Source organism: Tinamus guttatus, unplaced genomic scaffold (assembly GCF_059628265.1).
Source record: "Tinamus guttatus ecotype Peru unplaced genomic scaffold, ASM5962826v1 Tinamus_guttatus_pri_ptg000060l, whole genome shotgun sequence".
Classification (NCBI taxonomy): domain Eukaryota; kingdom Metazoa; phylum Chordata; class Aves; order Tinamiformes; family Tinamidae; genus Tinamus; species Tinamus guttatus.
The window spans coordinates 10,492,151-10,505,156 of record NW_028288594.1 but is presented as its reverse complement, the minus strand read 5'-3'; the positions used below and the strand labels follow the sequence as shown (position 1 = coordinate 10,505,156).

At 40.4% G+C, this 13,006-nt stretch overlaps 1 protein-coding gene across 5 annotated transcripts in view; it reads right to left on the bottom strand.

Annotated features, from left to right (window-relative positions):
- The window catches only part of KALRN (kalirin RhoGEF kinase), a 467,999-nt gene that overhangs the window by 212,564 nt on the left and 242,429 nt on the right, over positions 1 to 13,006 (bottom strand). For all 5 annotated transcript variants that reach the window (XM_088519566.1, XM_088519562.1, XM_088519564.1 and 2 more), the window contains exon 10: positions 1,966 to 2,088. In XM_088519566.1, coding sequence (XP_088375692.1) covers positions 1,966 to 2,088 — 123 coding nt within the window. The remainder of the gene's footprint in view (positions 1 to 1,965; positions 2,089 to 13,006) is intronic.

The window sequence follows — 13,006 nt, the reverse complement described above, 5'->3', positions numbered from 1 at the left end:
TATAGCTTGACCCCAAGGACAATTGGATCACCTATTTTCAGTTCCTCTGTATTACAAGACTTTCATTTTCACATACCCAAGTATTGCATCCAGTAATTGCTGTCTGACTCAAGAACATGTTCGGCAAAGGTACCTAATGTTGATCTGGTGATCAAACCTCCCGCTAACTCAGTGCTTGTGGATGAAACCCCACAGGACCACGGGGTCCTCCCAACCATGGAGGTTAGGCAACCTCCAGCCTAAAGTCCATTTTAATAAAACTGCAGCAGGTAACTCTAGGAAATTCAAGCTTATTGTCAGGGTGCTTAAATCCACAGGAGCTACCACTAAATTTTAGATACCCACAAATCTAGAAGTGTTGCTCTCAGGTTATGCAGTTTGTCACTGGTATGCAAAGGCTTCCTGTCACAGCTAAAAGGTAACGCTGAAGTTTGCTAGAGAGATGAGCATTGCAAGCAACCCATCCACAGCTAACAGTCAATTAAAAGAAAGATAGTGACAAGCTGAAGGGATTCAAAGAAATGGCTAAAAAGGACATCACAAGATTTAAGGGACTGGCTAGTAAGAATATGCTTGCAGAGTTAAGTATATTTAATAGGGGTAAGGGGAACTTAGGTGAATGCATACTCACATTCAACCAGCATTTGAGAACTGTTAATTCTTCTTCTTTTGCATTTATCTCCTTAGGGGAGATAAACAAGAGGAAAAATATATATATATATAAATGGAGTATCAGGGAGGCAAAAAAAATGTGTATCTAGCTAGTAGCTGCTATCAGACAGTGCAACATTCTCCCTCGGGGCACGGTGAAAGAAATAATGTTCCTATTGTTGGACACATCTAAAATTTAATTATGTCAACACATGGAAAACTACCACAGAAAAAAAAAAAAGACTAAACTAAACAATCTAATATATTTATCTCTTATGCCATAGTGAATTGTTTGAGTAATAACCTGCCTTGTGTGCACCAGGAAGGCAAAGTATTAAATCTGTGTAAAGGCAGAATGTATCAAGCTGGATTTTCTCCGAAATACTCCAGGCAGAGTACCTTCATAGGAGACTAATTTCTGATGGATGATGCTTCAGTCTAAAACAAAAGGTTTAACCTGATCCAGCAGGCAAAGCTGCAGCATAATATAGTGCTTATCATAGGCACAATATATAATGCATTATATAAAATATGATCTTTTCTTATCTGGAAGGATACTTTCTCTCTCTTTTTTTTTTTTTTTTAAAGCTGATGCTAATTAGTCCCTGGAAGAAATTATCAATGGTCCTCTTTCACTTAAATTCTATAAATCTAGATGGGATGGGTCTCCAAATATCTCCTATGCTTTTCCATGCTTCATTGAAAATGTGTGTGCTTTTAGGCAGAAGCTTTTGGCTTCTTATCAAAATTCCTGGGCAAATCTTTGTGATCTGTGCAGTGAGGGAGATCTGGCTACCTGTAGTAACTGCTGCTCATCCCAAAACAAACAAACAGAAACCAGAACAACCTCCCACTCCCAAATCCCCTACTCTCAGAAGGATTAGGATAGTTACCCTTACCGCAAACCGATGTTTCCCCTGCTTCTTTACCAGCTCTTCTTTCCAGCTCATTCTAGAGGTCCTCAGTTTCCACCGTGGGAGCTACAATTCATTTCTCTCCTTTACAGCTCTCACTCTCAACTGTCCTATTCAACATCCCAACACTACATTACTGTTCTCTAAACTGTTGCCTATTAATCACAGGTGATAAGACCTTTCACAGAGCCACTATAGTGAGTTTCTGATTGTAACTACTTTGCTTTTGTGGTGTGCATGCTAGATTTCAAATCTATAAGACAGTATCTCAGTCAGCTCCAGATGTTTGAAGAGAGCACCGTAAATATACAAAGGCCCCAAAATAACATTAGTTTATTCTTAACATACAAAATAAGTAACACAATCAATCCAGAAAGCAGAATTCTGAGCAGACTCTTACCTGTGCTACCTCTTCAAAATCATCATGTCTTTTCTGCAGCGCGCGGGCTCTGTGCAGAGACTTCCCCACTCCAGTGTGTTTACTCAGAAAGGCTTCCCCATGATTTTCAATCCAGTCCAAAACCTGCCAGAAAAGAAGAAATCCAATTACCTCTGCTGACTCATCAGAGTCACAGAGAAATTCTCAGTGTGGGGATAAAAGAGCTGCAGAGGAATTGCTTTGTCTTTGCTGTAGCAAATTACGGAGATCTATCAACACTCGTTCCAACTGAATAGAAGACAAATGCTTATAGATGCTACCGGTAAAGTAGGATTGTTGGATTTTTACTATTTGATTTGAAGTATACCTTAATTATTTAAACTTAGCAGATATTAAACACTTGCTTTCACATAACTGAATCTGGGAGAACTAGAGTCAGAAATCTGGAATCTTTTACATCACGTATCCTCTTGAAAACTGTGTAAAACGAAAGACAGTGGTAACTCATTGCACAGACAGCAGATTTCAACGGGAAGCATCTTAAATGACCCCAAAGCATGAGGGAGTGATCGGTTTAAATTGATTATGATATGGTGAAGACAGAAGGCATTATCAGAGCATGTAGAATGAAAACTTTAAGAATCCTTCACTGCAGACCCCAACTACTGATGGTATGCACCTTTGAAGTTTTATAACATCTTCTGTTCCAAGTGTCATGGAAACCTACAGAAAGACAAAGCTGGAAACCTGATATCTGAGAGTTTTATCAAGATTTTATTTTCAAATAGTTCGATTACATGGGGACCATCTATTTGGAGATCTCTCTCCCAATAGTACTCGCACAATTCTGCCATCGAACCACCATAATGCAGATTAAAGCCCTCTCAAAGATATGCAATATGCAGAGTCTGCTACAAGCTGCAATATCGGAAAAAGAAATAGCTTGACAAAAGTGACAGGGAAGTTTGGGATGTGATCTTCACTGTATGCCAGGCTTTTGCCCAAAACACCCAAATGGAGTCCAAGCATCCCGTGTTCTGTCAGGACAACACATATTTGTCCCAGGCGTCACTGGAGTATGAGGAAGCAGGAGCAGGTCTGTTGGCAACACAGCCACTATTCTTGCTTTAGCTTCTCTGATCACTTCAGTTCCCATTCGTGCTGGGTAGAGAATCCCAAAGACATTCCTTCAAACTTTGACAGTCATGTAGAGCTGGTCTGCTAAAAGCTTTTCTGCAATATATTTTTGATGAGAAATTGGTATATAACCTGTAATAACAGTCATTATTAGAGTGGCCTGCTAGAAATCCTGTCATTAACAGTCTGTAAATACTTCCATTAACATCCTCTTTCCTCTTGTCAGGAGTTTTCAACTTGTCTATTAAAAAATGGACTTAGACCAACATACAATTTTAAAAATATCATCTGGGGAGGCCTCATTTTTAAAATACTCTTTTAAAGTTTTAAACAGCTTTAATTTAAACAATGCTGTATATAAATAAGTATGCATTATGTGTGCTTTTTATCCATTAATATTTGATAGCCACTCACTGCAATTCTGCAGCAAATTATTCTAAAAACTTGTTGACAGAGATTGCTGCTTTTATTTTACAAAGGGCTGTTTCAGTTCATGCAGCAGTTCAGGACAAGAAATGGGATGAAAACATAAAGGCAAAAACCCTGGCCAGATTATTGGTGAGGATATGGATGCTTTGCTCCCCTCTCCTCCCTCAAAATGCTAGAGCATCATTAACCTCCCAAGGAATAAACTTTCGTTTCCAGTCCAAATGCTGGCAGCTCCTGCAGCAGAGAGGCTCTTCCTGCACACGGGCGGCGACTCCATCCTGCCCGAGAGAAACGGGCAGCAGCTGGTGAGTCCCAAACACCTTCCTGCAACTCAAAAGCTTCTCTCAGGAGCCTCTGTGCAAGTGGCGATTAGGTTTACAAATCCTTAGTTTATCAAATCAGATATAAAATACCCCAAGGTGATAAATTTGCCTATCTACTTCATAAATCACAGCAGACAAGATAAAAATCTATAAATCATCCACTAATGATGCTGGCTTTAATATCTCATTAATCCATCTCTATTCTATGCCATTCCTATGCTTGGAGTACCCTGTCTCAATTTATGAGGCTCTTTAAAAGGGTCCGGTTCAAACTTTTCAATAAGCCCTACTCATGCCATGATTCCCACAAGAAAAAGTCAAATAACATTAGGTTTTTAAATAATAACTTGCTCAACAGCATTTTTGGTGACTCTGAAATCCATATTAACAATCACATTTGACCACTTTGTTCTTTAATGTATTTGTTTTCACAACCATTTCATGAAATACAAAAATTTTGCCATTCCATTTTGCATAGTTAGAAAAATAAAAAGAGAGAGATTAAGAGAGTAATTGAATTGCTGAGGTCTTGCTGGAAGTCAGCAGAATATAGGGCTATCAGAGTATTAGACCTCACATTAACATCCCAATTACCAAAGCAATCCTCAGCATTTGCATGAACAAATTATGTAAAACATTTGCCATCTAGTAAACTCACAATAATTTACAAAAATATCACATTTTTATTTCTTTCATACGAGGATATGAGACCCAGAAAATTTCCACAAAATGAGGAGCCAAAGTACCGAATAACTGAGCAAAGAAAGCCACAGCAGGAACATAAATTGGGTGGGCACAAAACACGTACTTCCCAGCGAAAATGAGAAATGTCAAGCAATTAGTCTACAGAAATCTTGGGAAAGGTCATAATTACACCTGAAATCACCACAATTGTAAACACTTACCTATCAGTGATTTTGGGAGACGTCATTCCCCCTTATGCTTAAGAAAGGAAATGTCTTTAGAGCCAGCATAACTGCGCGGTAACTCAAGATAAACATTAGCATTTTAATTGAGAGCACGGACCCTATAACTCACTCTACTGATGAAAATTAATGGCCTGAGATATAGTTAGCTATTGAAATTACAGTGACTTGGTTCGAATAATTAAATTACTCCCCAAAAATGTCAATAGCTTGAAGATATTGTTAAAAAAATGCACAGTTAAAAGTATTTTCCAAATTACATCTTCAAATGTTGTAATTATCCTTTATTGTCAAGTTTCTTTTCTTAAAATGTCAAGAAAAATGCTACAAGCCATGCACTCATCATAATGAAAATAAGACGGTACAGATCGATCCAACATCTGAGGGTTTTCTTGAAACATGAAGCATATCTTGCAAACTCAAACTCCAGGATATTTCAGCTGTCTCTGGAGCGAGCATTTGCTGCTGCACTGCCACTGCCTTGAAAGCTGCTGGGGACAGAGGCCAGCACCTCCCAAAGACCTCGTGCAAGGCTGGGATGTAAGAAGGAGGCTCTTTTTCTTTTCTGGATGAAGATTCTTCATTCTGTGTTTAATTTCCAGCCCATAAAAAGTTCATACATGATCAAGCTCAAACATATGAAGTACTTCCTAGGAGCTTGCTAAGAGAAGGAGAACACAAATCAAATGCTCAAGAAGCATACGTAGGGTCAGAAGTATTTTTTGGTGAGCATTGGCTGCAGCATAAACACATATGTAAAAAAGAAGATACTAATCTTTCTTTTTACTTCCATTTAATTTAAGAAGAAAGAAAAAGGTGATAAAGCCGTTATTCTCTTATTGTCATAATGCACATGTCTCTCTTCCCTTATAACAACAGTTCAGGCAGGTTTCATTTTCTAAGAGCAGCATCTGGAAGCATGTGCTTAAGGAGAAACCCTTCAGAGGCCTCTTCCCACCCCTTTTTCCTGCTCATTGAACTCACATCTATGGGAAGTGTCAGGTCAATGGAATTCCCACCCCGGCATGACAAACACTGCCCAGGAGGGCACAGGACAAAGATGCTCCAGAACCCAGTAGCAGGGAATGGAGGTAGTTTCTATGGGACAAGGTAGGAAAAGATGCGAAGAAAGAAATGGAAGAATGATTCTAAAAGGAAAAGGTTGAAGAAGCAATCAGGCAATAATTAAGCAAGGTTTGAGAATGATAATTGCTCTTCCTCTAGGTTCATTTGAATGATGGGAATATGGCAAGATGATTGCACTGGTGCAGTTAAGGTCAATCCTTTTAATAGCTTAAAAGGATAATTTGATTTTTAAATCAAAAAAGAGGTAGGCATTATTTCCAAAAGGCAAATCATTCGGTGCAGATGTATGAAAAGGCAACCCGTTTCCATAGGTAATCTTTCTTCATTAAAAGGGAAAATACATAAGCAGCACCTCATAATTTCATTTCAGAATAAATAACAGTCTCCTGGGGACCCGATTCCGTCCTAGCAAGCTCCCATGTTCTGCTCCTGTCATACACCCATACACAACGTAAGTGGTAAATACATTGTTTCAAGGAACAATGTCTGCATTAAAGTTTACCAAAATTTTTTTACACTTTCAATTGTATTTCCTTTAGCAGCAACAAATGAAGCTGAAATTGGAAAGCCTTGCACAAAGTCCCAGAGGCTGCTCCAAATCCCGAGTGGAATGTTCTGCTGCTCCCGAGCGGGGCGAGCAGCGAGGAGGCGCCTCGGCCAAGGCATCGCGCATCTCTGGGACTCCAGACCCTTTGTTGTTGCCACAGTGACCCTTAAACTGATTTACTTTGAAAAACGAGAATAAACGACACCATTTTACACTTCAACTGTTTAAGAGTGGATCTCAGTCTAGCTAAAACGGTGCAAACCAAAATGACTCTAAGGGTTAAATTGGTAACTCCAGTGACGATGCAATAAATCCCAGAGTAATTCCAAAGAAGCACATGCAATTTACACAGTTTTAAATGAGGCCCCAATTTCAAATAGGTGCATAAGCATTGTGTAACTTTAAACACATGGACAGAGCCTGTGAAACGTGCTAGGCTTATGCCTTAAATGTGCCACTGAAATGAAGCCAAACAGTATCAAGTTGCCACTATGTGCACTTTATTGCTTGCTCTTGAGATACTGAAGGTTAAGTGCAGTTCTAGTGTGACACGAGGAATTCTTATGGCATTTTAAAATATGGGGCTTTATAGTATCTTCACTATTTCCACACTAAGGAATCAAACTTCATCTTGTAAATGACATCCCTTTTCTGTAACCGCTATTATGAACACTCAATAACTCCAAGGCTTTGCATGCCTGAACTCTCTATTCCAGAAATCCTGCCTTTGCCAACCATGCTTTTTGCTACCAGGAAGTGCAGTTAAAAGACTCATATTTCAGACTGTGCTTTCATAGCTACTTTACATCAATTATTTATTGCAAAAGTTTTGTTCTATTGCACAGCAACAAAACTTGATCCTTGCTGTCAAAGCCTTTCAAAGTTGTACAAGCCTAGTTAATAACACTTACTCACTGAACTAGAATTTACAGATACAATGGAGGATCTTTTGGCAGAAGATAAATAATTCACTTAAACAAGACTAAAAGCTATACAGCGTGTATGTGTTTACGAGCAATACAATTCCAAATGCGCGTGCTCTCAGGACACCCACAAACCACTCCCTGCTTGGGAGGTAGAAGGAAAGCGCCTGTGAACGTTAACACACGCACATCAGCCAGAGAAACAGCTAGATCCCTGCGTGGAGGCCGCAGCCAGGCCTAGCATTGAACTTGGGTAACCTTGTCCTGTGCAGGCAGCACGGGCTGCCCAGGCCCTGGCCCGCGACGAGGCTCCCCGCAGGGTTTGGTGTCAGCAACTGCACCCGTCCCACGGAGACAGAGCAAACGCTGAGAGTCAGAACAGCAGGGGGGAAAAAAAGCAAATAAACAAACACAAACTTAAAAAAAAAACTAATTCTCCTTAATGACTAAAATGCACACAAAGGCTGATTTAAATTAAAATATAATTTCTTTGTTGCATTCTGAATCATTGCTTAAAATAGATTTCTTTTCCCTTCTATCCCTCGCCTTGTCACAGCAGGGTAATGTCAAGTAAAGGTCTGGTTGAGAAAATACATCAAAATACAAAGGAAGTTATCCCTTGGCTTTTCCTGCTATTATTAATGGCTTATAATAGAATTCAAAACAAAACCCAACCAGTCACATTTGTAGTTATGGCCTTCTAATAAAAACTTAGAGTTTCCTCCCTTTTTCACTTTTCACTTTGTTATGCTTTCCTGTATCACCAACTTAAAATTATTTTAAAAACAATTTTTTGAAGCAGCGAACCAAAGTTCAAGCACACTTTATGTTTAATTCAGAGGCATCACCTCTGTCTCCCACAGCACTATTTTTTAATTTCAAAGACACCTACATCCAACTCCAAACTTGTTCCTATCAAAATCAGAAGTAAATTTTCAGCTAACTTCAATAAACCTGTATCAGGACCCCAAACAAGTTGCATAGGCTAATGCAGGGCAGTGCCCTTCTAGTGCACAGACAGAGCTCTCCTAACGCAGTTCTGCGTTGCAGTGCCGTACCCTATTCACTCTCTTTGGCTATCCATGTCAAATTATGCAAGATTTTTCAGGAATAAGCAAAAAGCAACCAGGAATTCATATCAGAATTAGACAGCAAATCAAGTGATTTGGTTCAATGCCCAGCACTGCAGTTCAGCAAATGACTCAACTACCCTGCCTCCATTCCCACTTTTAAAATGACATTAACCACACTTTGCCAGCCCTGCTTGTTTTGACTCTAAGTGTTTGGAATGAAAACTGCCTTTAATTTTGAGCTTTACAGTATTTAGCAATATTGGGTTTGAAATCTGGTTGGGGATTTTAGGAACCTTTTGCAATACACGTAAAAATAAAAAATAACCAATATTTTGGCAGCTGTACATAAAGCAAGAAGGCAATCCATGGAAATGCAGGCCTTTAAAAACAGAAGAAAACAGCCTCAGATTTGCTGGGACATAAATACCTACTTGCTGGAGACATATCTGGATGTCTGATTTACCAAGCTTGATCTGTTCATGTGTCCATTACTTTAATTTATCTTCAGAAAATAACCTGGCCTGCCAAGCAGTTTCTTCTGTAGGTAATTCAGCTCATCATGGCCAAAGACCTAATGGACACCTTCCAACCATCACCAAGCTAGCAGTCTGGGAGGAGGGAGGATATTTTATTTTTGCTTTAAGAAGTGAAATTGAGTCAATAGAGCTGTACCAACTAACGCAGGCTGAGGAGTTGGACAACAAATACAATCTTTGATACTTCCTCAATCTTTTCTCAAGGAAGGTCTCTCACCAAATGCCACAGTAGACAATCTCCCTTGAAGCCCCTTAAAAGTCTGTCTCTCCTCTTTTACCTTCTCCTTCAACTGCAACTCCTCCACATGGCACATATGCACTCAGCCATGCCTGTGTCTCTTTAAAAAGCCAAACTAATACAGCTGCTATCAAGTATGATTTTTTTAATCACTCCCTTCTTTTTCACTCTAATTGTAGTTATTCCAAATCCTACCACATAATTAAAGAGGTCTTTTTAAAAAGGAAAGACATGCAGTCTCTTTTACCCTTGGAGGGAAAAGAACCTTATAGAGCTATCAGCATTCTTCTACTCAGTGCAACTGAATTAACAAGGAGAACTGAATACAGAGCCAATTACAACATTAAGAAAAAAAAATACGCTTCCTTTATTCTCTTGCCTACATTGAACCAAAAAAAGAAATCCCTGTGAAATCAGATTGTAGGTGTTTTTATGAGCTTCCTGGACATTATGTGGAAGTTTCACTTCTGCACAATTTCTCACTGAAACAACACAAATCTAGCCCCTCTGGTTAATAAAAACGAAAAGGAGAGCATCCCTGCTCTGTTCTGTGAAATAGTCACAGCCTTGCCTAGCACAGCTGATACCAGTGTACACATCTGAGTAAATCGCACTCGTAGAGACACGTTGGAGCACAATTTCGGAGAGAATAAGGTGTCAGAGGAGTCCTCAATGAGCAAAGATTTGTGCATAGTTATCTTCAGACTCCCCACAGATGCCTTATGTTTACAAGTCCATCTGCAAGCAGGACTGCAGAGGTTTTGCAAGACAGGCTGCTCCCTGTGGCAGGTTCCCTTGTTCCTCAACAACTCCAGTGGAAATCACTGCAGATTAACAACTCTCTCTCTTGCTCCTTCTTAAGTTTCTACTCCAAAGTATGTACAAACACTTAACTGTGAAAGTGCTCCAAAGCAGCAGTACAACTAAGTGAAAACGACCTGAGAATCTCCCAAGGCAATGGGAGCCATGGGAGCAAAGGTCTCAGCACCAACATTGTTCTCAATTTTAGCAGAGACTTAGAAGGTTTGGGTGATGTGCACGAAGTAGCACTGCCCTTCCATTTTACCCCTCTGAGCTTTCAGATTAGTGCAGCCACTTACACTAGTCACAAATGCCCTTGTCTGCTGCCATGTGTGTCACCCTTATGCGTAGTATGGTTTTGCAGGGTGAAAAATTGTGCAGTCCCATGCACTCCTGCTCCAGTTTAATTCCCTAGCAAAAACAGCCTGGTCACCGCCTTCCACAGATGGCCGTTCTGTGCTTGTACAATTCTTCTCTCAAGCCGCTGCATCTATAACAACATTCTTATGGTTTAAAACCAAAATGCATTTGGAAAAGGGTGAGGATGTGACGTGATTTGGCCCCATCCATCTTCACTCCATACAAAGCAAAAAGCCGATCCCAAGAAAGAGCTCAGCCATGTGCCTCCCTTGGGAATGCACCTTCAATCCTGGGCTCTGGCAGAGCGGGCAGGGAGGCAGCTGGGCACTTTGGGAGCAGTCCTTGCCTGAACTCACCCAGCTCTCACCTGCTACCCTACTCCTCCACTAATGCTGTTACCTAGTCCGCAAGCTCTCCAAAAGACACTAAGAAAGAACTTCTTTCAACCTAGCATTGCTTTTCCTTGGTTAAGTTCCTATTCATCAGATACACCCCACTTATCTTTCCTTTTCTTGATTAAACGGTTTGCTTGATAAAATTTGGCAAGTGCTTCTAAAAACATTCCAAGTAAAAGAACAATAGACAGACAAATGAAGAAGTGGTGTTTCTTCCTTAATGCCCCAATTGTTACTCATATTCCAAGAATATTGTTTTTAAGGAAGCTAAAAAAAAATAAAAGCCCCCAAAAAATTAGGTTAAAAAGAAACTGTGGTATTCTTTAAATGCTGAATTTCTTATAAAACAACTTCTCAATGCTGTGTGTGGGTGGAAAAGCTATAAATAACCACATTTGTGCATGTTCCTTCTGTGCAAGACACAGAAAATGTGTTCTGCATCAGCACGTAAAGATGCTGCTGTGCTCTGCACGAAGCTTCTCAAGGCTGGTGGGTAGTTTTTTCTTTTGCAGTTCTGCTGCTGGCATTGCTGTTTGTGACTTTTCCCCAATGCCCAGGAATCCTATCTGATACCTAGCTGTAGTGTTGAGAATTAGCAATACCGCTAATCAGATCTGTTAGCCTTCTGTCTAGGGTGGTTGGCGTTCAGAATTGCAGAGATATTTTCTTACAAGAGGCAAGCAAGATTTTGGTAGGCGCTGTCCATAATGCCTATTAGATCAGCAATTTTGTTCTTCCAATGGTTTTCTTCCCCAGGTCTCCCATTCCTGTCCTGTGTTTGTCCTCTCAGACCAGTTTTACAGGATACTGGACCAGGTCAGTCAGGGTGGGCTCAAGTGCAGTCTCAGCTCTGGTTCTCTTATCTAGGCTGCGTACTGGACACAGTAAGAGCCTCCTGAAGGAATAACCCAGGACTGTCAGAGTTTGAGCGGGTAGAGAGAGTGGACAGTGCAGTCCCAGGAAACGGAGTAGAGGCATCCTGAAATGCTCCTCATTATTTACTCCAGCAAATGTCCCTACTTTTTTTACTCCTCCTGTTTCCACCACTTATACACATGCTCTGGAGCTGTCAGGAGGAGAAAGCACCAGAGCACGCTGAATGTCAGGCCCAACTCTGGCCTCTTCCTCACATAAACTGGGGCAGGATGTGCACAGCCCACAAGCTCGTTAACTAGGCCCAGTTATACCTGAAAATGGAGATTCCTGGAGTCTAAGCAAGAACCAGCACCACAGACATAGAAATCACAGGTTTCATGATGATCACAAACCCTCACAGCATAGACACAGCCCCAGAAGCTCAACTCCTGCACACCCAGCCAGAGAGAGAGGCAGAAAACTAGCTGAGCAGTAGAGCAGAGAGGCTCTGAAGAGAACTCAAGCACTTTACAAATTCTGGTTGTCACCCAGAGATTTTCCAAGCCAAGAACTACAGTTAGACCAACTCATCTGACCTTCCAATGGTATCCTCAATTCCTGATAGGCACCACATGAAACTTCAGATCCTGAGATTAGAAATCTCCTCTATGCTGAGCTAACAGGGCTGACAGCCTGTTATAACCAACTGTATTAGAGGTATTCTCTTCTTCAAATAGTTATCTAACACCCTGATGTCCACCCTTGCTCTAGCAACTCTGACTGCTCTGGTATCACACCTAAAGAAAAGCAGCACTTACAGCCTTGATAACAAGCAAAGATACCAAAAGGATTCAGCTGAGTGAAGTTTGATTGGAAGCACTGATCTAGACCCAGAGGGTGTTGACAGAACTTATTAGTGACAACAGTGATGGTTGCTAATCGTTCAGAGTTTGCTCTCATGTCTGTGAGGGAAAGGGTCTAATCCTCCAGAGAAATTTGTGTATTTGAAAGCATGGTCTTGTGCTGCTTTAGTACTTTCTTTCCACGCATTTGCTTCTTTTTCTATTTCTCCCTTAAGTGAAATTACCAAGTGTAAGAAGTTCCTAAGATATACAGCAAATACACAAAAGGAACCAAAGGAGCTACTTGGATTGTTCGGTAAGTACATTAACCGCAAGAGTGTATGTAATTAGAGCAATTGGTTTTAAGTTTCCTCTAACTATAGGCCTTAGAAGAGGAAGTATAACAGAGCTAAAATAGTACTGGATAAGGACTTAGGAAAAAAAGACTCTTAATCTTAGTTTAAACTCTGATCTGCTTGATGGCATCTTTCAGTGCCTCAATTTCCCTGCCTATAAAACACAAAAAGAGTTTCTCTCTCCAGCAGTTTAAAATCCACAGATGGAAAATGCTGGTCAGACTTAAATAATGTT